General features: G+C 39.8%; 1 protein-coding gene across 2 annotated transcripts in view; it reads left to right on the top strand.

The window, feature by feature from the left end:
• The window catches only part of sec24b (SEC24 homolog B, COPII coat complex component), a 35,431-nt gene extending 16,478 nt beyond the window's left edge, over positions 1–18,953 (top strand). For both annotated transcript variants that reach the window (XM_047585556.1, XM_047585557.1), the window contains 17 exons: positions 76–178; positions 2,135–2,261; positions 2,345–2,454; positions 2,597–2,709; positions 2,808–2,926; positions 3,963–4,018; positions 4,156–4,362; positions 5,270–5,393; positions 6,451–6,609; positions 7,435–7,608; positions 7,708–7,818; positions 9,149–9,324; positions 9,902–10,039; positions 12,445–12,549; positions 14,203–14,295; positions 14,956–15,059; positions 17,898–18,953. In XM_047585556.1, coding sequence (XP_047441512.1) covers positions 76–178; positions 2,135–2,261; positions 2,345–2,454; positions 2,597–2,709; positions 2,808–2,926; positions 3,963–4,018; positions 4,156–4,362; positions 5,270–5,393; positions 6,451–6,609; positions 7,435–7,608; positions 7,708–7,818; positions 9,149–9,324; positions 9,902–10,039; positions 12,445–12,549; positions 14,203–14,295; positions 14,956–15,059; positions 17,898–18,012 — 2,134 coding nt within the window. In that variant the 3' untranslated portion in view covers positions 18,013–18,953. The remainder of the gene's footprint in view (positions 1–75; positions 179–2,134; positions 2,262–2,344; positions 2,455–2,596; positions 2,710–2,807; positions 2,927–3,962; positions 4,019–4,155; positions 4,363–5,269; positions 5,394–6,450; positions 6,610–7,434; positions 7,609–7,707; positions 7,819–9,148; positions 9,325–9,901; positions 10,040–12,444; positions 12,550–14,202; positions 14,296–14,955; positions 15,060–17,897) is intronic.
• The last annotated feature ends 4,975 nt before the right edge of the window (positions 18,954–23,928 follow it).

Here is a 23,928-nt window from a genome sequence, read left to right as displayed (position 1 = left end):
TAAACCGGGACGTCGTCTAATCTCTGCGTTTGTTTTCTGACTTGCTCTGTGTGTCTTTTTTTTTTTACTAACCAGGACTTTCAGGTGTACGCTGAGCAGCATCCCCCAGACCCAGGCTCTACTCAACAAGGCCAGACTCCCCCTGGGCCTCCTCCTCCACCCCTTCAGAGACCTACAGGTAAAACAAATTTCAGAAACCGATACCAGACACTTTAGTCTGAGGAAAAAGTATTTTTTTAGGCGATGCATTCGATTTTCATATTGGGTTTAGATGTTGTGATATAAATATTAAAGAGCGACACTTTTTTCACAACTAGATGATGATTATTTCATCTAAATCTGTTTCTGATATTCATTATGAATTTTACACAAAGTGCTGCCATTCACAATTTTAATCAATCTTTTTCCATCAATTAAAACTGGGCAGACAAAGTTTACTCAAATGTAGCCTTGGCATCACGAATACATCAGTTTTATTTATCATAAAGCAGTCATTAATACTGTTGGAGTTAAATGGTTAATAAAATATTAATTTCTGCTGTTTTTGTTGGTAAATTGAAAGTGCTTGTTGTACATTAGACACTGAATCACACTTTTTATATTGATCCAGTGAAGCAGATGGACACGATTGGAAGCGTTACGAGTGTTGAACAGCAGATAGGAACGAGCGCAGTTTTCACACCACACAAACTCCTCCGCAGTTAAGCCAGTCATCTTTAAATCCTGGCCACGCTGATGGTTCCACGAAAGATTTAAAAAGCACTTATAAATAAATGTCAGAGGGAAACATATTTTTAATGCGAGAATGCCGCAAACGCGTAGTTTCCGTTTCCTCTGACTCGCATTAGTCTGTGAGTCGTCGGTAGTGATGAGAGTTGGTTAGATTTGATTAATTATTGGTCACAATTCTACTTATTGATCCAGTTCTGATCAGTTTTCTTTGTGTCGGCACCGAACCAGCTGAACATTAATGATTTTAATCACAAACACACAGGCCAGACTCTCTTCTTAACACCTGGAAATGATAAATTGCTGCTCTTTAACTCTTTAACCTTTTACCCAGAGAGGTCAAGGTCCTGCTTGGTTGTTTTTGAATGATGAACAAAGATTACTGCCCCCTGCTGGTTCGTAGAGTTATAGCCTCTTATTCAGCTGTTGTCTTTGTGGTTTTCTTTAAGTGCAACTTTAGTGCACTTTTTCAATGACTGGTAAAGTTTGCATGTCCGTTTGGTGGGTGCACACCATTAAGAAGTATTTAATATTACAGATATAATGTGACAGGAACCATCGTTCCCGCGTATCGTTTGTGCAAGAAATGAAATAAAATCCAAAAACATTCAGAATTCTGCCTTAAAAATTACTCCAGCAATTAAAACGACCGATTTATTTTCTGTTTAATCGACTAAATTGTTAATAAAACACAAATTCTAGCTGTATTTGTTTGTAAATTGAAAGAAAAAAGAGTAAATATTCTCCATTCTAAGGTAAAAATAGGAAGCTTTAAAGCACAGGTGTCAAACTTACGGCCCGTGGGCCAAAAGCGGCCCAACAGAGAGTCACAAAGTGCTTTTTTATTTATTTATTTATTTATTTATTTTTTAATGAAAATAACAGCTATCCCTAAATTTACGCTGTTTTAGTCAGAGACGTGGACAGAACACAACACTGAGAGCAATGAACCCAACTAGCACTTATGTTCCTTCAGAATCTTTTTTTTTATTATTAAATATAAACATTCTCCTAATTACGTTGTTTTTTGCTCTAAAATAAATGAAAACAATCTGGAGTTGTCGTAGCTTATAGTTTTATTGAGCTGTTATGTTACTGGTCTGAGGTCTTGAGGTTGAATTGGGCTGCATGTGTAGAAGGAGCCCCTTGTTTTAAAGCGACTCTGTTGCACTCGTTCAAAGTTCCTCAGAACAAAAACCTTCGAATGGAAATAGAGTCAAAGTTTCATCTGACTAAATTCCTCAGGGAAGAAACGAAGCTGAGACAAAGCTCTCCTCAGTTTGTCTGCAGAGGCTCGAACCGAGGAATGTTTTAATAAAGGTCAATGGGTGGGAGGAAAACTCATTTACCATTTTTTATTTTTTATTTTTTAACCGTTTTCCCACCTTTTCCCACCTCTCTGCAGCAGTTACCAGTGATCACATCGAACACGATCGTGCGCTGTCGCTCCTGTCGCACCTACATCAACCCCTTCGTCACCTTCCTGGATCAGCGAAGGTGGAAGTGTAACCTCTGCTACCGAGTCAACGACGGTAAGAGCCCCATCAAATATCATTTATATTTATTCATCTAGTTGTGCAGAGGTCACACCTTTTTTTTTTTTTTTTTGTCTCAGTACCTGATGAGTTCATGTACAACCCGGTCACGAGATCCTACGGGGAACCACACAAGAGGCCAGAGGTGCAAAACTCCACCGTGGAGTTCATCGCCTCCTCAGACTACATGGTACCACGTTTCTCCACTAGATGGCGCCCTTGATTTGTAGCTGCAGCATCATTATGACCTGAACAGACGAAGGAGAGCGCTCAGGCGTTGATTAAATATGTTAAAAATAGATGATATTTCAAAGAAATCTTGTGTTTTTCAGCTGCGACCTCCTCAGCCGGCGGTTTATCTGTTTGTGCTCGACGTGTCTCACAACGCGGTGGAGGCCGGTTACCTGAAGTACTTCTGTGAATCGCTTCTCGACAAACTGGACAAGTGAGTGAGCGCTGACGATCTGGAAACACGAGCGCAGCTGCTGCGTGAGTTTTTATGTGTGTGAATCGGTTCTGACAGAGTGTTTTCATGTGCTTCAGGTTACCCGGAGATACACGCACCAGGGTCGGCTTCCTCACCTTCGACAGCACCATCCACTTCTACAACCTCCAGGAGGGACTGTCCCAGCCCCAGATGCTGGTGGTGTCGGACATCGACGGTACGGCTTCCCAAAAATGATGATTTAATGTTTTCAATTGATTAATGAATTTACCTTCTGATCATTTGGTTGAATTACATCCAAAAAAAACAAAAAAACATCTACTTTAAACAATAAGTCTCATTAAAATATGTGTAATAAGTACAACAATACATGGAAAATTGAAGTGATTTTCTTTTATTTTCAACTATAAAACATCTTATAAAACAAAAATATCTCAAGGGGGCTCATATAAAAAAAGTCTCTAAAATTTCCACCCAAAAAAAAATGCAAAAAAAAAGCGGGAATCTTGAATGAATAGCTCCTTATAAAAAGAAAGAAAAATAATAATGGATCTAGTAACTTGTAATTGAGTCCACCTGACACTTTCTTCCTGCATCACTACAATGGGACAGATTTTAAGGGTAAAATATGACAAACTTACTATAAAAATGTTTACAACCCAATTAATTCCCTTGGAAATTACCACTAAATGATATTTATTCATGAATATTACACTAAATAAGAATTACATGCACATTCTGGTATGAAAGTAAAACTACCTCCAGTTGTGTTTCATTCACTTATCCAAGATGTTACCTCCACTGTTTATAACCATGGAGATTTACAAATATTACAGAGGTTGGTCTGTAAAATACCACGTTTCAACAGCATCATGTTTAGTTTTCACATATATGAACTGATAAATTGCAGAAGCTGCTGCTATTTGTCGCTAAATCCAATATTTGTGTTATTACTTGAACTGATTGAGTCTGTACGTACATTCGGAGCCGTGCTTCTATTTCTTATCCCTAAATTTTGCTTCTACCAGAACTTTAACTTTAACTCTTTATTCACAGGTTCGATAGCTGTGACTTTTAATCCTAAAAATAGATGCACACCTTTTCATTTATTTATTTATTAACCTAAAAAGGATTCTGCAGATCTAGTTTTATTTATTTTGGGATAAAAAGGTGGGAGGTTCAGGAGGTGAAAGTATCTGCTGAAATTCAGTTCAAATTATCTTAACTTTTTTCTTTTCTTTTTGTTTTTATAGACGTCTTCATTCCATCTCACGACAGCCTGATGGTGAACCTGAAGGACAGCAGAGAGGTAGAGTCTCCTTCTTTGTGTCCTCTATGTCTTTACTTGTTGTCTCCAGTAGCTAAAAGTCTCCAAAAAGCATCAATCGAATGTATTTTTTGCTTTAAGTTTTAAGTTGTGACATTCCGTCTTGTTTCTCCCTCCAGCTGGTGAAGGACCTGTTGACGTCTCTTCCCGCCATGTTCAGCCAGACCAGAGAGACCCACAGCGCCCTGGGTCCTGCCTTACAGGCCGCCTTCAAGCTCATGTCGCCCACCGGGGGACGCGTCTCCGTCTTCCAGACTCAGCTGCCGACGCTCGGCGCCGGGAAGCTGCAGTCGAGAGAAGATCCCAATCAACGCTCCAGCACTAAGGTCGGTGACTCCACCCAGCTCTCCGCTACCTGTTAGCTCAGGCTAACACCTGTCGCTCAAAGCAGGAACACCTTCATCATGCAGAAATCTCCAGTCTGTGCTGAGTTTGTTTACTTTGCAGAAGGGACAGAATTGCAATGCACGAAACAAAAACACTAACATTGGACTCGTTGTCCTCAATTTTTTTTATTTTGCACAATTTTTAAAAAATCCACGTAAAATATGACAAAAAATAATGAAAAAACGCAGGGAGAGGCGAAAAACAACAACAGTGGACTTATTTGAAGCCTCCACCTTATAATATATTAATAATAGAGTCAGAAAACATCAGAAAATGTGACTAAATGAAAATTAATGGTGACTCACAACAGAAAATGAACCTAAACATAGTGTCACCTACTGGCACAAATATGCACAACACCCACAAGAAACAAAAAAAAATGAACAACCTGGTTCCTATAACAAGTGTAACACGAAGTGAACGCATGAACCACGAATGTAAACTTGGACTCTGTGATCGACGGCTGAGCCAAAACCAAAAAAACGTGCGACAGATGAAATACAGCCCAGAGGGAAAAACAACTGCGTTCACTTACATTCCCAGATCTGAGCTTGTATTTCTGTTCCTGCCACGGCCTCAATTTTTATCACCAGGTGGAAACCGTGAGGTTGAGCTAAGACCTGGTGTTTTTGTCATCACGAGACTTGAGATTTATTGATCATCGTCTTATTTCTGCGCCAAGAAAGTTCAAGAAGTTCAGGGAAAGTGACTTTTTTTTTTTAATTCTTTTTGGCTTATGTGTCTTTTACATTTTAACCTTTTATCAAAGCATCACACGTATCCTCAGTGTTGTATCATAACGGACTCGAGTCTGGAATAAAGTTTCATTCGTTGTTGTATTTCCAGGGAGTGCAGCACCTCGGCCCAGCCACAGACTTCTACAAGAAGCTGGCGCTGGACTGCTCAGGACAACAGATCGGAGTGGACCTGTTCCTGCTCAGCTCCCAGTACACGGACCTCGCCTCGTTAGGTGAGAGCACCAGGACCGATCGTCTCTAAGACCCAGGGTCACGATTCCTGGTGGTTGTTGTTGTTGAGTTTGGATCCAAACTTGTTTTAGTTTCCATCTAGAAAATATTGTGATCACATCCAGTCATTATGACATTTTCTCAAAGCATTTACATGCTCAAAATTCGACTTTCTGAACATGGTCCTTGTCCCAGTTTACATGCAACGGGAACATGTCCTCCTCCTCCTCCACACTAGGTGGCGATAAGAGTCTTTTCAGCAGGTTAATACGGCCCCTTTCTGGTTGACCTATTACATCATATAAGTTGTTCGTGCATCAGACCAGCATTTCAAACAACAACAAGATGAATAATAGTCCAACTTTTTTATCTCATACGTAATAGCTGCTGATAGATGGCGCTATCCCTCAGGTGGTTCTTCTACCGCTTCTGTTTACCTTCTTCTTCTTCTGCAACCGGCTTTCTTAGGTGTTTTTGTTACAGGGTCATACACCAGCACAGTGATTGTGGAGCATGTGCACATGTGTTGTCCAGTTAAAGTCCAATTAAGGTGTATACATGCTGGACAAAATCGATTTTCAATCATATTATCGAAAAGCGTCTTAATAGAGAAAGAGAACTCTGATTTTAGTCGGAGTAACGTTGTCCAGTTAAAGTCGGATTAAGGCAGTATTTTTTTTTCATATGCATGTAAACGCACTGACTGATTAAACATATAAATTGTCTTCCTCGTTATATTTGTTAAACCATTTGATGGATGATCTTTTTTAAACCAAATTAACAATTCTATTATTTGGAGATAAAATGGATTTTGCTTCTCCATGTCCCTTCTTCCTCTGTCGAATCTAAACTGGATAAATTCTGGAGACTTTGGACTTTTCTAGACTCTTCTGCTGCATAATTAATTCATCCACTATTGATCAATTTGTCTTTTGAGCCAACGGAGCGCGACTGTTTGCTGTGGTGGAGTTTTCCTGCCCTGAAATTAACACAATAGACACAGTTTGTACCCTTTTATCAATCATTTCTTCTTCTTCTTTTTCCTGTCCTTCCTTCCAGCGTGTATGTCCAAATATTCGGCGGGCAGCGTCTTCTACTACCCGTCGTTTCATCACATCCACAACCCGGCCCAGTTGGAGAAGTTCCAGAAAGATCTGGAGCGCTACCTCACCAGGAAGATCGGCTTCGAGGCCGTCATGAGAATACGATGCACTAAAGGTAACTGGATATATACACCTATATATACACCTATATTTACCTTCACTCCAGTCTTTCTTTTATTTTCAACTATGAAACGTCTAGACTATTTATTTGATTATCAATCAACAGAATAAAAAGATGCTAAATAAGTAAATTGCTCCTTGTCTGAAAAGCATGGAAGAGTATTATTATTATTATTACTTTTATTTTTTTTAGTTCTGACTTTAATCTCAGAATTCTTTTTTTTTTTCTCAGAATAAAGAATAAAGTCAGAATTAAATTAATTAAAGTAACAATTATGACTTGATTCTTTATTCAGAATTCTGAAATTAAAGTCAAAATTCTGAGAAAAAAGGTCATAACTGAAGAAAAAAAAATGATTTGCTCTAACCGCATTTTTTTCCAGTGGCCCTAATCCTCTTCTGTAGAAAAGAGAAAGAACTAAGCAAAAAAAAAAAGAACAGCCTTTATTTGATTCATATAAAAGTTAGAAGACGACATTATTTATAGCAGTCGATGATTTTGTAGCTCAGGTGACTTTGGAGCAACATCCAGATGTTAATTTTAGACTTTATGACACGAGGTATGTCGTCTAAATTTATCTCCGAGCGTTTGTCTTCTGAACCTGGAGAATCACCAGACTCTCCGTAAAAGAAACGTCGGAAAGATTTTGTGCTGAAGCCTGAAAACATGTCGTAATGATCCATGTCTGCGAGAGCGCTGTAAACTCCAGATGTAGACTACTTCCTGTTTCACCCAAAGGAAAATACAACACTTTTATTTTATTCTTTATTAAATCACATTAGTAAAAAGAGAAGTCTCATGTTATCTTTATTTTTCCAGGTTTGTCCATCCATACGTTCCACGGTAACTTCTTTGTGCGCTCCACCGACCTGTTGTCCTTGGCCAATGTGAACCCAGACTCTGCCTTCGCTGTCCAGATGTCCATCGAAGACTCTCTGGCCGACTCGTCTCTGGCCTGTTTCCAGGCCGCTCTGCTCTACACGTCTTGTAAAGGTAAATAAAAAAAATATCTTTTATCTTAATTTTAGGAAAGATTCAGAATTCAGGAGTGTTTTTTTTTTATTTTTTTTTTTTTTTTATCCGTCCCTGCAGGAAAGAGACGTATTAGAGTCCACACACTGTGTCTGCCGGTGGTGAACCAGCTGAGTGACGTCTACGCCGGAGCCGACGTCCAGGCCATCACCTGTCTGTTAGCCAACATGGGTGAGTCTCTGCAATAAACTCCTTTTCAAAGCGTGTGAAAATGAGCCTTTATCGTCACTTTGAAATGGGAAACATGCAGCAAATATTAGAGAAGAAGAAGAAGCTGTGATTGGTCCAGTTAGTGTGTTTAGTGTTTCCTGCTGCTTCTACATCTCCGGGATTGATTGTTTTGGATCAATAAAGATGAACAGGTTAACTGAGGAGAGTCAGGAGATACTAACATGTGTTCTAATAAATTTCAGCAAAAGTTTCAGTCATGAAATTGCCATGAAATTACGCCTAGAAATGCACAAAATCCCTTAAAATAGGTCATATGACATTTATAGAAATTAATTTATTACATAGAAATTAGATTATTTTACACTTTAATTACATCTGTTTCACAAGAGTAATTCACTGTATTTTATTCAGAGATCTCGCTCCCATGTTGCATTGTTCAAAGTTGCTGCATGACGTCATTTAATACAAAACTTAACACAATCTGCATCCGTTTAAACAGAGGAAAAGTTGTTCTTGCTTTGTCAGGAACCGATTGTTAGAAATAAGACTGTGGCTCCAAAATAATAACCAGATCATTTAATGATGCACCAACTATCTGACACTTTTGTGGTACTGGGGCATTAGTCAGCGTCTGTTTTGTGTTTTGTGTTTTGTGTTTTTTATTTGCAGTGTGTTTTGCTTGGTTGACACTCAACAGCTCGGCCTTTCAGACGGTTGTCAAAGAGCACAGTGAACAACACAATCGAATATTTCCACAACAGAATAAACTGTGAACAAACCGATGTGATTCCCAGCGTCACAGCCTCGCGTTGCCCACGTCAGCCTGTTGGTGTCGCTGTTGCTCCCCATTTTACTCGATATTTAACCTTTGGAAAATGATTTCTCCTCCTCAGACTAGTGAAGATCATCTGGTTCCATCACTCTCGCTGTTTAAAAACAAGAAACTGTCGTTCCAAGTTTTGTGAAAACGTGTCTTTAAAAGATTGTTTATGAAGTAGAAACAGCAACTTCTTTCTTTTTTTATGTATTACATTAGTTATTTAAGCTGATGAGACAAATGGTTTTGATATATATATTTAATCAACATGTGGATTTCATACTAAAGATATAGAAGGACACTGATTGTGATTTGCAAACTTCCCTAATGCTTAATTATAAGTAATTTAGAATTTATAACACATTTTACTCATACATATAATACAATAAACAATAAATACAGTTTTTTATTCATTTAAATAAATTGATTCCTGGTCGTTGTTAATTAAAAACACTATCTGGGAGAAGAGGAAACAAGCCAATCGGCCTCTTTTTTTTCCGCGGTGTGTTGCAGCCATCGACCGGTCGGTGTCGTCCAGCCTGTCGGACGCCCGGGACGCCCTGGTGAACGCCGTGGTGGACTTCGTGAGCGCCTACAAGAGCAACGTGTCGAACCTGCAGCACTCGGGCCTCGTCGTCCCGGCCTCCATGCGCCTCTTCGCCATCTACATCCTCGCTCTCCTCAAACAGGTGCGGCTAATGACACACAAACGCACACACATCACGTCATCCCGAAGAAAAAAAAAAAAAGACGTAACCTCTACAACACGTCTTAAAATACACACCCTTAAAACAGCCTGTACCTGAACTGCAGAATGTTCTTCACACACGAGTAAAGGTTACGTTCACCGTCACACAGACCCAGTCAATGACTGCATTCATCCGCCCAGGAGGTTTGCATTCATGCGCCCAGGGTGTGTCCACATTCAGGCATTGAAACACACCTTCTTCTGGGACGAACACGCCTTCAGGTGTTGGTGTTTAACAGTTTACACCCCTGAACCATTCACGATTGTAAATGTTGCAAAAAAACTTGAAAACAAGAAACAAAAATCAGCCCAGCTGAGCCTCATTATTCTCTTTCATTAAACGTTGTGACCTTAAAGAAGCAGCTGTTGGATGTTTGTGAGTCTGCAGCGGCGGAAGGGTGGAAAAATAAACACGCGTGAACATTATTCACGTCTTGAATGAAACGCTCTTTATCCTCAGATGTTTTTTTAAATGATTAAATGATTTATTTTATTGTTGTTGTTGTTTGTTTTTTTAGAAAGCTCTGCGGACGGGCACCAGCACGCGGCTGGACGAACGCGTCTTCGCCATGTGTGAGTTCAAGTCGCAGCCGCTGCAGCAGCTGATGAGGATGGTTCATCCTGACCTGTACAGACTGGACAACATTTCTGACCAGGTACGACGCCAACGACGACACCGTTAACAACACAAACCTCTACGCCAACATTTATTACTTGTATTGTATCGGATCATCTCATCTCTCATTTCATATCTCATGTATTCTAATTTGTATCATCATTGTATCATCATTGTATCAATTTGTATCATTTGTATCATCTCATCTCATATCTCATCTGATCTGATCTCATCTCACATATCATGTCGTCTTTCGTATCATCTCATATCTCATCTCCTATCTAATGTCGTATCTCTCATCTCGCATATATTCTCATTACATCTCTTGCATCATCTCATATCTCATCTCATCTCATTATCTCATCTCTCATATCATGTCATCTCATTTCGCTTCTCATATCGTCTCATCTCTCATATCATCTCATATCTCACCTCCCATCTCATCTCTCATATCTCATTCCTTATCTCATCTCTCATTTCATCTCTCATGTATTCTAATCTTTCAAATCATCATCTCGTTTCTCATAATTCATCTCACACATCATCTCATCTCTCATATCATCTCATCTCTCATTTCATCTCTCATATATTCTTATCTTTTGTATCATCTTGTTTCTCATATCTCATCTCACATATCATCTAATCTCTCATCTGATCTGATCTCATCTCGCATATCATGTCTTTTGTATCATCTCATATTTCATATCATGTCTCATCTCATATCTAATGTCGTATCTCTTATCTCATGTCCCATATATTCTCATTTCATCTCTTGCATCATCTCATATCTCATCTCATCTCATTATCTCATCTCTCATATCATGTCATCTCATTTCGCATCTCATATCGTCTCATCTCTCATATAATCTCATATCTCACCTCCCATCTCATCTCTCATATCTCATTCCTTGTCTCATCTCTCATTTCATCTCTCATGTATTGTAATCTTTCAAATCACCTTGTTTCTCATATCTCATCTCACATATCATCTAATCTCTCATCTGATCTCATCACATATCTCATTTAGTCTGATCTCATCTCACATATCATGTCGTCTTTCGTATCATCTCATATTTCATATCATATCTCATCTCATATCTAATGTCGTATCTCTCATCTCATCTCCCATATATTCTCATGTCGTCTTTTGTATCATCTCATATCTCATGTCATCCCATCATCTCATCTCTCATATCATGTCATCTCATTTCGCATCTCATATCGTCTCATCTCTCATATATTCTCATCTTTCATATGATCTCATATCTCATCTCTCATCTCATCTCTTATATATTCTAATCTCTCATATATTCTCATTTCTCATATTATCTCATATCATTTCATCTCTCATCTCGTCTCATCTAATATCTCATCTCTTATCTATGTAGCTTTATGTATTAAATAATTCAATATGATACACACTAGCCATTTTATTAGGTACAGCTTTGCTAGTATTTGAGATGAGTCCTTCTGCACGTTATTCCAGGTGGACGGGGCAGATCATTTAAAAGCCTTTTTGCTCAGATCAGCTCTGACTCTCGGGATGTATTTGTGCATTTGTATGATGTCCTGTGAGCGTTTGTCTGCAGAACTGTCTTAATTCTTTGTATATCTTCCATAGTTACATGATGTCATCACATAGTTGTTTGTGTAGTTATTAGTTTTAGGTCTGCCATAAATCAAAACCACGTCCCTGCAGCATCAACACCTCTTCTTCTTCTTCTTCTTCTTCTGTGCTAATGGTGGTTGACTATTATTAAAGCTGCCAAAAATCAAAGAAGAAAAAACTAAAACCATGCGACTAAAGACGTCAGACAGACAGAAATCACAGAGGATGAGGTGAAGGAGTTGACCAGCTCCCCTCATCAGTCTAGACGTTTTTATACGTCATCAAAAGGAGTTTGCGTTGATGCGTAATTATAGCATTAACTCTGACAGCCTTTATTCACTGCACTTAATACTGTCGAGTTTACAGAACCCCAGAGGAGGGAATGTTGTTTAGTCATAATTAGAAGGGAATGAATCAGTTTGGAACCGATCTTCTTTTATCTAATTTTAATGAGCTCTTATAGACGCTGAAGACGTTTTCTCCCAGAGAAGTTCACGCTCACTGTATAATTTAAACCCTAAAAGATGGTCGTAGATTAACAATCTTTTAAATACTCGGACCAATAGTTCACCACATTTAGAGTAAATGACCTTTAACTTCCCTTTATAATGCTCAGTTTGAACTTAATCGTCCACACACCTAAATGCATCGGGGTTTCCGTCATGTGACGAGCTAATTAGACGCCTTAATGAGGACTTTAACACGTCCCACTGTGTGTTTACTGAGTCTGCAGCTGCTGTAGTAGTAGTAGTTGTTACTGTTGTTACTGGTGCACATGTGACACACTAAAGATCCACTATTACACATGTCTCTCTGTGGTTGTGTGCGTCCTGCAGGGGGCGCTCCATCTGAACGACACCGTGGTTCCCCAGCCTCCTCTGCTCCACCTGTCTGCAGAGCGGCTGAGCAGAGACGGAGCTTTCCTCATGGACTGCGGCCACGTAAGCTCTCGGGATTATTTCATTTATTCATGACGCTCTTTTGTCTTTGCAGCGGTTTTGTAAAAAAACCTCTTTGCCTTAGTGATAAAGTAATAGTTTAAAGTAAATTAAAGATCAAATTAACTTGCTTTCAGGATGTGGTGAAGAACATTACGATGGATAGAATAATCTTTACATTATTTATTGGGTTTAGTGTCATATAATTTAATTTAAATATAACGTATATGGGTGAATCCACAATGGATGGTACTTTTAGATATTTGGGAATAAAAAATGTTACGTTTCGATGCTGCTGAAGTGAAATCACGACTCCACAAATTGAGATAATACGGAGCCTGATTTCTGTTTACGAAAGGCAGCGGCTCCATTAACGTATATTTACTTCACCCCGATGAATCATTCTGATCAGAGCTTAACTTAACACATGGACGCTCAATGAAATAACCTGATAAGAGACGTCATGTGTTCACATCCCCATCAAAACTACAATCGGAGCAGAAGAAAGTGGTTCTGCTGGAAACGTTATTGACTGATTCAGTAGAAGGCGATGACGTCTTCGCGTTTTAAATGTCGCTTCCCACATTCATTTATCTTTACAAACACGTGTGTGAGCAGCGACTCTCATGTTTCTATTCCTCCTGGAAACTCTTCACCTCATGTGTTCGCTCCACGTGGAGCAAAACTTGCTCAGAGAGAATGGATTTACTCCAATAACCGGAGAGAAAAATGTAATCAGACGTTCACAACACTCTCGATCTGATTCTGTTCTGACTGTTACATGTAAACACAGCTACTATGTTCATAGGTTTCATCTGTAAATGTCCATATGCTATAAAACCAGCCGGTACCTCTATAGTATGGAGGGTATGTACGTGATGTCACAGTTAGCTGAAGTCTCCATGGTTACGGCCACTGAGTGTTAAAAAAGTGACAGATGAACGTTGAGATTAGCAGCATTAGCTTGAATCATTGGCTTTAAATTGTAAAATTAATGATAATAATAAAAAAAAAAGATTCCAGGCGCAGAAACCCGGTGTTGTGGTTAATTTAGTGTCAGATAATATTAATTTACGCTGTATTTATTGATGAAGTCAAACCTTAAGTTACTTCTTAAGTTACGTTCTGGAGATCTGTCAGATAAGTTTGAGGATGTTTTGTTTTGTCGTAGTTACAGCCGACAGTTACCATTTCAGTTCCAACAAGAAATAACAATAAACTGAATATTTGTGTCACTCGTCATCCTTTTAACGCTACAGTATTATATGTCTAACGTAACTTCTCAGTAAAGCTCTTAGCATTAGCATCTTTTATTTAGCTACATTTATCATAACTGAAATGACCTGAAACTAACTTGAACTAACTGAATCTGAGGCTAATCCACGTTTCCAAACCCACACTAGTTCGTATGGATCATTGTCGAGTCCAATTGTCCTTAATTTGATCTGGTCTCACTCAGGGGGCGTGGCCTCGGGCGGCTGTGACATCACCGCATACCTTCCATTCATGATTCATGCTCTTACTTCTTTTTGCGTTTCTGGTTCGATGCTAACCTGCATTTCGTTGCTCTGTACCTGCACATGTGTAATGTCAATAAAGCTGAATCTAACATATTCTTGCTCTAATATTGATTCCTCCTCCTTTCCCTCCATCCAGGTGTTTTACCTGTGGGTCGGCAAATGCTGCAACGAAATGTTCATCCGTGACGTTCTGGGCTACCCCAACTACGCCTCCATCCCCCCCAACATGGTGAGTAAGGAAAAAAAGGAGACGAACACACAACACAAGCAGCAGCTTTCGCCTCAGAAGGAGATTAAAGTCAATTAAAATCACGTCTTCGCGTCCTGCCCCGACACATCAGGCGATTACAGAGAATAACCGTGATTACTGAAACATTAGCGGCGGCTGGAATAACACGCACGCCTCCGCCCAGATGCAGCGTGACTGATGCAGCGTGAGTGATGCAACGCGGCGCTGCTGCACACGGTTCCATGTGAATGACTCAGTTCTGCTTCACGACGAACCACCTCCCACATTCCCACATTATAGAAATAAATAAATGAATATATAAATAAATAAAAAACACCTCCTGCAGCAGAGAGGATTTGCTGGTGTGGCTTTTTTCTTTCCCCGAAACCCGTGTCATTGCCGCACTGTGGGTGTCACGGCAACACCCAGAACAAACAAACAGCGAATGTCAGCACTTGTTTACGCTTTCGTGTTTTTAATTGTGCAGCTACAGGTCAGCGCGTCGAACAAACCCGCATTCCCCGACCGCAGCAGGACGCATTGTCTTTCCAGGATGTGAATGTGCACTATCTGAAACTCTGCAGTGATAATGTTGATGTTTTGTTTCTCCCCCTCCTCCCTCCTCCTCCTCCTCCTCTCCCTCCTTTCTATGAAACCCAGAGTCACATTCCCGAGCTGGAGACTACTCTGTCCGAGAGGGTGCGTTCGTTCCTCGACTGGCTTCAGGACAACAGAGCGTTCAGCTCCACGATACATGTCGTCAAGTAAGCACCACCAACACCGCCGCCGCACATCTGGATTCACGTTTTTTTTTTTTTTTTATGTCTTCTCACATCCAGATGTCGGGTGCAGCGGAGTCAGACCGGGACGTTTCAGATGATGTGATGAAATGTTTTGACAGTTTCTCTTCTTCATCAGTGATCTCAGATTTTTTAGGCGTAACGGAAAAGAGATTAGTTTCTCTTCCCGTATTTCTCTCCTACAACGCCTGAAAACAGGGAGGTTTAAAAAAACAACGTCCCTAAATGTGAACGACGTTTAAGATCCCGAGAAGATTTAAAAAGTGTTAATACAGAGCACTTCGTATTTATTACGGAGCTTTCAATCAATTTAAATATTTAACTGTGATTTAATATCGTGATTCGTTTCAATTAGATTTAGATAAATCACAAATTAATTGCTTATTTTTCTATTATTATGCGCATAGGTCTTCAACAGGGGGTTCGCGACTCCTAGGGGCTCCACCGAGGTACTGCAGGAGGGTTGATTAGACATTTTTTATACATATATATATATATATATTATTTCTTTAAATGCACATTAACACGAATCCAACATATTTTAGTAAATACACAGCTTAATATTGAATGCAAAATTATAATAATGATGTATATTTACATCAGGTTTGTGCCTGGATTCCAGACGTTTCTTTCGTAAAGCAGCGTTTCATTCACTTCTCTTTTCTTTGGCTGATATCTGTAAAAAATATATCCGACGCACAACAGCTCTTCACCTTTTTATTCATTTATTTTACAGTTTAGACGCTATTAAAGCCCAAGATTCAAGCTAATGCTGCTAATCTCCATGCTCACCTGTCACCTTTTTGCCACTCGTAACCATCGCTGGCTGCGACATTATATGCATACCCTCCGTGAAACCTTTCTTTTAGTTTGTGCTTCTCCCTTCTCGTATTACCGGAGAAGTTTGAGTCTGACTGTTCAGATCCGCGGTCCAGTTCTGCGTCAGCGTCTGTGTCTGCGTTTAAACGTTAAACGCGCTCGTCTTTTCTTTGCCAACATGGAACAGAAACAGGGTGTGGACAGTTTCACGTTAAAGGCATTGGCCTGAGGTTGACAGCAAAACTATTTCCAGTGTAAACACAAAGCGAGCGGTGAGGCCACTGATTGACGCCGCTGGTTAAGGCATCCACGGGGGAACGCATTGTTTCTGTTTCCTCCTGCTCCTCCTGCTCCTCCTGCTCGGTGGTGGTGCTGCCGCATTGTTGCTCGACCACATGTTTACGCCGCTGTGTTTGTTGGCCTGTGTCGGTGCGAATGGGCTGCGAGTGGTATGTGAGCGGATGTTTGCGTGGCTGGGGTCACGACTTAATGAAGCTAAAATAGAACTGGAAGAGGTTTCGTCTAAAAGATTAAAAACTGTTCTTTAAATAGTTCAAAGGGCAAATATGTGCTACGTTCTCCGCGTCGATGTAGCTGAGAGAAGAAGTTCAGTCTGTCTCAAAGCTTTATGTTGTTGGTTTGTGTAAGAGAGCAGCGGTAAACGGGCGTTGTTTTGGTTTTTCAGTCGTCTTGATTAAAAGCTGGTTAAAAGCTCATTAACTTTGGATAAACTTCTAAAGACGCGTTTGTCTTTTAATCTATTAATGACTGAACAGCAGGAAAAACTTGTTTGGTTCTTCCTGTTGGCTCTCGACTCGACGGCCTCATTAAATGTTGAGTCAGATTTATGCTTCTGCTTCCGATCCACGCCTGACATGTTCCTTTTTGCACAAATGTGTTAACCTGTGCAAAGAGTGAAGAAGTGTTGGGCCACTTCCCAAGAACTGCAAGTGTGTTATATAAACGTCTGTGGAACAACCTGCCTGGAAGTATCACACGAGAAAATAACAAATATTGCTTTAAAAGAATTATTGAAAACGCATTTATTAACCAAACAGATCTCAGTGTCTGTGTTTAGTTGAGGATTGTGTATCTAAATGGTTTTATGAGATCTAAACCATAAACTGTGTGTTTGAGTTTCTGTTTTCTTTTGTAGATTGTTGTGAGGTGTTTTTTAGTTGTTGTTTGTGTCGTTTTGTTAGTGTAAGGATAATTGTGTTGGGTGTGGACTCCAGTAAGAATAGCGATAGCTTTAGCCAAAGCTAATGGAGATCCAAATAAATGAAATGAAATGCACTTATGAGCGGTTTAGACGTCAGCCCAGACCTTACGCAGTTATTCTTCTTATTTAAAGAAGCCAGATAAATGTGCAGTCATTTATTTTTAACATAAATGTGAAGCAAAACATCTAGTTTCGAAAATATTTTGTGATAGTTTTTATGTTGCACATGCTACATATACCCATATTTGGATATTTGGATCCTCCCGTTGATCAAAGCGAGCGTAGGATTGTCTGTTTTTTGGGATTTTAGAGCCAGGTCATCCATACTTCCTCTAGACCAGGGCTATAGACTCCCTCCCATTTGGTTAAAACCATGCTCCGCTCTGTTCTACCTCCACAGACGATTTTACATTAGTGTTTCTAATGCATCTAATTTCTAGGATGGGATGTTAAAAAGTATCATAGGCTCCATGTAAACCAAACATCTCCAGGCTTTTAACCCAACCTCTCCACTACGACTCTGGTCTTCCAGTCTCTTCGATCTTCTTTTCATTCACTCCTCAAATGTCAAAACTAAAGGTGATTGTACCTTGGCCCCTGAAAGACTTTTTAAAAATATTTTAAAGACTCATTTACTTGGACAAACCATCATGTGCAAACTAACGTACAGATGATACAGAACTGCTGTTCATTCCCAGCTATCGACGCCACATTTCAACATTTGTTTTGTGTTTTTTTTCTTGGTTTTCTTTCTCCTGCAGAGACGACGCCTCGGCCAAAGCCACTTTGTTCCAGCACCTGGTGGAGGACCGGTCCGAGTCGGCGTCGTCCTACCAAGAATTCCTGCAGCACGTTCAGCAGCAAGTCTCCAAGTAGCGGGCGTCCCGGTCGCCGCGAGAGAAGCTGTTTAGATCCCTGAAAACAAAGAGCGAGGAAAAGGACCTCGGCCTCCTCGAGTGAAAACTAGCGTTAGCAGTGATCCGTCGCTCCCTCAGACCAGTTTTAAAGAGGTGGGTGTCCTCCTCTGACTTTCTTTTGTTTTTAAAACGAGACTCTTTAAATAAAAAAACCTGGTCGGTCAGCTGTGATCAGACCCGTCAGAAGCAGAGGAGGAGGTAGTTACAGGAGGAAATAAATAGATGAATGAGTGAATGAATGATGGGGGTTTATTACAAGTTGAATTATTGAAAGACGCTCCTGCAGGGGGCGCCTCGCTGCCTCGTAAACCACTGTCGAAACCTGTTCTCGTCAAATCCATCTCCAAAGAGAAGGGGAAAGAAAATCGAGCCAAGAAGATGCCACTTCGTCACGTTTTTTGTTTTTTTGTTTTTTAGTTCAGTCTGTTTTTGTAGCTAGATTGTAGCTAGAGCTTCTTCTTTTTTTTTTCTTAATTTTTTCTTTTTTGTTGTTTTTTAATTTATTCCCTTCCATCCACTCTGTTTAATTTTTGTTTTCGAATACACTGGAGACCAGAAACGAGAGTTTGGCATGCGCTTTCCAAACGCATGTCACAGTTTTGGCTGCTGCTGCTGCTGCTAGACTATCGGGACATCGTTTTTTTAAAAAAAAACAAATTAATGGATAAATAAAAACTCCCGTCGGTCGTCTTCGTCTTCTCTGCTTCACTGTCCACAAACTTCTCCCGCCGCCACCACCATCGCCATCACCCCGTTGTCGTCGGCAATCTTCTTCTCACTTGTTTTATTTTTCCAGGCGCTAACTGAAGTTGCTATCCACTTTGTAACTACTGAAGAGAATCTTTTATGTGCGATAATTTATGAACCAGCTTATTAAATAAATGCAAAAAAAACCCACAACTCTGCTTGTTTGGTGTGATTTGATAACGGTAGATATCAGATTTATTTTTATTGTTATATATATGTGCAAACAATTACCGCTCTCACATTTCTAAAGTCTGATTAATCTTGTGACTTTAACTCATTTTACAGAAGAACATAAGCAACTAGGAATAATTATGGACGACATAATAAATACATTTATTCATGTGTTTTAGCATGTTTCTCATCAATGAAGATAAACTTTTTATTTCATCTTTCCAAACACAAAAATCTAAAAACGTTTTTAGTGAGACACGGCGTAAAACAACAAAATTCAAGCAAGGAGACGAGTTACATTAAAAGTCTAAACCTGAATATGTAAAGATGCAAGTTTGTGCTGATCAGTTTTCTGTACGTAACTTACGTTTATATCAGTAACAATTTGCTGTTGTATATAGAAAAAACAGGAAATCTAAAGACTAAATACGTTTAATGCAGAATAAGAGTCTGGGTGCTTTAAGTGAAAGACGTTTAGTTTGGACGTGGTCTCCTGGACTGAAGATATGAGAGAATGAAGGAGCGTTTGTTTGAAGGTTTTACAGTAATTCAGTTAAATATGTGTGTGTGTGCATAGCCACATATAAACAAATGGATCCACTGTGTGTTCGGACTCTATCAGACCCAGCATTAACCTTTTTACAGCACGTGACAGTAGCTCATCTGTTGGACTGGACTACAAAGGTACTAGCCTTTGACTCTGGTTCACCTCTTTCTCTGGAGAATCCCATGAGAGCTCAAGTTTTGGAGATATAAAGATATACGAGGCATTCGTTCCACAAGGGATATTTGTATGCAGACTCTCAAAAGCCAAAGAGTTAAAGTGAATAATTCAAACTGTGATTTGTTTTTGTTTTTTTTTTACTTTTGCACTGAACTCTTGACTCTCAACCCAAAAACTAAGCCTTTCCTTTCTCTTGCTGACATTTATTGAGCAATGGTCTGGTGACATTTATGTTCACCTAAATGTAAACTGAGGAAAATGGTTCATACCAATAAAAGCAAAGTCTAATCATGTAGTAAAAATACACAGAACTCACGCTGGTTTTTAAGAAAGGCATCGTGAACAGAAACGTGAAGCTGCTTCCAAACTTTTGGCCTGTAGCGTACATCTAATAAAGTAGAGCTAAACACTGGATTAATAACAGTAATAATATATTTGAATGTCAGTCCTACACTAAATTACTTGTCTAATGTTCAGTTCATGACTAAAAGAAGGTTGCCTGCAAACATTTATTGAAATATACAAGAAATATTTTCATGTTTCAGAATTGGTGTGTTGATACCATAGACTGTATATAAATATGGACGACGTGTCTCCACTTCCTTTCATTGGCCAAATTGACGCTATTTTCCCGGGGATACGGATGGCGCCATCTTGCAACTTTGGAGCCAGAGTCTGATCAGTAGGGTCGGAGGGCGGAGCCATGATATCGATGCCCCACCCACACTTCCTGAAGTTTTTGTGTAATTGATAGTACACTCTGCTTCACCTCCACCAGTTACAAGGAAATGTTGAATTATAGACTGTGCTTGTTTTTGAAAATATTTTTTTTTTAACTCTAACTTTTTTAACTAAAATGAAAGAAAACTTTCTTTAAAAAAAATTGACGTGTATTTTAGTGTTTTAGTTTGACCCAAGTCCCGCCCACTAACCTCCCTGGCGGGGGTGGAGCTTATGACCTATACTGCAGCCAGACACCAGGGGGAGCTCTACTTGCTTTGACTTCACTTTTAAGAAACACGTCCTCTGTCCATAGTTATACGGTCTAGTATAGTATAAATACCTGTGAAGATGAACGATAACAATAACTGACGCCATAGAAACAGGATGTGACATAATGGCGACGACCAGTTGCCATGCCAACCGCTCCATGAAGCAGTTGGTGGAACGTGAAATGATAATGAAAAACGCTTAAGCAACAATTTTTAATTTAATTTATCTGATTTGTTATTAGTTTGGGGTTAATTTAGTGTTGATCTGTGAGCGGTAAACTTCATGAAGACTGTAGGATGTTATCGCTAGCGTACCTAATAAAGTGGCAAGTGACTGTGTAATTCAGTGTTTTAAATTGGTTTTAGTCGGACATAAGACGCAGGAAGCTCCACAAGGAATTATTATCAGCAAAGTATCCTAGATTAAGGTAATTAGTCCTCTGTTCCCATGGTTCTTTAGTCCTGTTCTGGTATTTCTTAGCAGCAGGAAATGGTCAAAGTCATCCTCCAGTAGTTTCAGACCTCCGTAGACTCCGTAGGTTTGTTTTTCTTCAAACGAGCGGCGCTTCTTGAGAAGGAGCCGTGAAACTAATCGGCAGTAAACACACACAAACGTGTCTGGCCTCCATATGTTCCGCCTGGAAACCTTGGAAATCTCAAATATTTGCCTCGGCGCTCCGTGCCAGCCGGGCAGACGTGGAAGAGCTGCCTTAAGTGGTCTCACATTTGATTTTCAAAAGCTTTAGAGTAAGATATGAGTAAACATGTTGGTGAAGAAAGAAAAAAGAAAACTGGCCACATCCATCTGGAGCGGGGCGTTGGAAAAGCCTCGTCAGGATCTTCAAAGCAGTTTTAAATGATATATATATACATATGTTTAAAATGTAATTTGACTCGTGATGCCAGATAGTTAAAAAAAAACAAAAAAAAAACATGTTGAACTGGTGCAGTCTCTTTATTTTCCACCCAACAAACAACAAGTGAGTGTTGTTCTGGGAGGCTATATTTAAACGCACAGTTCTGGCCGGTCCAACCCTCCTCACGCCCACCTCCAAACCTTCCAAACCGCCCCCCCCTCCTCCATCCCGACTCCCCGACTCCACGTCCCCCCTTGACTCCCCGCTCTGGTCCAGCGTTGGACTCCAGACCCTCTGGATAAGTTATTCATGACCATGAAGTCACAGTTTCCCCACTCGGCTCACACGTCATTAACTGTTGCTTCAATGTCAGTTTTTCTCATTCGTCTTTGGACAATTTGGACTTTAAAGACATAGTTGTACTGATGATATGACGTTATTTAACTTTAATATTTATTGGCATAACGTTATGACCACCTTCCTAATATTGTGTGTCTCCCTTGTGCCTCCAAAACAGTTGTGACTGGATGGACATGGGCCTTGATCATTTGGGATCTAGTGAATTTTGTGTTTTTTGTGTGTCTGTGTCCGGTTTGCTGCTGCCATCAAGGAGTGTCATTGCTATGAGGTAGTGGGGGTGTCCGGTCTGGTCTGGTCTGGTCTGGTCTGGTCTAGGTGGGTGCTACATGTCTAAGTAACATTCACATGAATGAATACCAGGTCCAAAAAGTTTCCCAGCAGAAGAATGAATTGTCACAAGATGGTCACTGCTACTCACTTCCCCTGTCAGTGGTCATAATGTTGTGGCTGAACGGTGTACAGTGCCGCTCTTCTGCTATTATGTGTGAAAATGACTCACACAAGTCCTAAAACTAGTCAAAGAGTCTCGCTGCCTATCACTTTCTTAGATAGATAGATAAATAGATAGATAGATAGATAGATACGTAGATAGATACGCAGATATAAAGAGAGATAGCAGATACGTACGTAGATACGTATATGGATATATAGATAGATACTACGTAGATAATACGTACGTTGATAGATGATTAGCTTTGTCAGATAGATACGTAGATAGATAGAAGGATAGATATGCAGATATATAGAGAGATAGCAGATACGTATATGGATATATAGATACTACGTAGACAATACGTACGTAGATAGATGATTAGCTTTTTCAGATAGATAGATAGATAGATAGATAGATATACGTAGATACGTAGGTAAGTAGAGAGATACGCAGATATAAAGAGAGATAGCAGATATGTATATGGATATATAGATAGATACTACGTAGATAATACGTACGTTGATAGATGATTAGCTTTGTCAGTATTTATTGATCGTCCACCAAATCAAAATAAGGACGTTTTTAATATCCTATAATAATAATAAGAAAAGATATGACTTAAAACAACCTTATACATTTTTTATGGACAAAAAGGATATTTGTTGAAATCAAACAGTTTTTTTTTGTTGTTGTTGTTGTTTTTTTAAACCTTCTCCAATGTTGCAGCTTTAAAGAGGGACACACTGAAGTCAACATGTCCTCAGTCCATCGTCCCCCAGCAGCCTGGGCCTATAGTAGTATAACTAAGGGATGGTTCAGTCCAGCTCCAACTATGAGCTTCATCAAAAAGGAAAGAAAAGGTGAACCCAAACTGGGGGCTGGTAGATTTTGTTTAAATATACTGAACATTTGTTGGTTCCAGCTTTTAAAATGGGAATAAATTTAATAATGTCGCCAATTAACCGAAAACAAGCTGAACCAAAGACTCGTTTGACCACTCATTCATCCAAGTAGCTTCTTCAGTTCTGAGTGGGAACATGCGTCCTGTATTTTTCTTTTTTCTTTTCCCAATTAGTGGCACTTCACTGACGATCAAGAAAACTCCAACAAGACCAAAGACATGTAAATAAACTAGCAAAGAACTGGTCGGAGGCACAAATCCTGAAGACACTAAACAAGAGAACATCTCTCAAAGTCGAGCTCTTCGTCCTCTGTGAAGTCGTTCTCTGCGCGTGGTTCAAGTTGAGGACTGTCTGAGGAGGAATGCTCATCATAATAAACTCAGCTGGACTCATTTTCTTCCTCCTGTCGTCCTTCAGAGGGCCAGCGTGTTGCTGCGACGAGCTGCAGGAAAGCTGAACAAACAGAGGTGTTTGTCGATAAAGAGACGCACCGAAAGCTCAAAAATCCTCATCAGTGCTTCCACAGACGGACGGAAAACGTCCACCTCTTAGGCTTCGACCAAATCTACAGGAAAAAGAACGTATCTGCTTCACCAAAACCACATTTCTGCTCGGTAGAAGCCAAGAAACAAGGCACGTCAAGTCTCTATCAGACCCCAGACTTCAAATATTTCCCCTCCCTGAATACG

The sequence above is a fragment of the Mugil cephalus genome, chromosome 5, assembly GCF_022458985.1.
Source record: "Mugil cephalus isolate CIBA_MC_2020 chromosome 5, CIBA_Mcephalus_1.1, whole genome shotgun sequence".
Classification (NCBI taxonomy): Eukaryota; Metazoa; Chordata; class Actinopteri; order Mugiliformes; family Mugilidae; genus Mugil; species Mugil cephalus.
The sequence above is the reverse complement of the archived record's forward strand: the minus strand, read 5'-3'. Positions and strand labels throughout refer to the sequence as shown.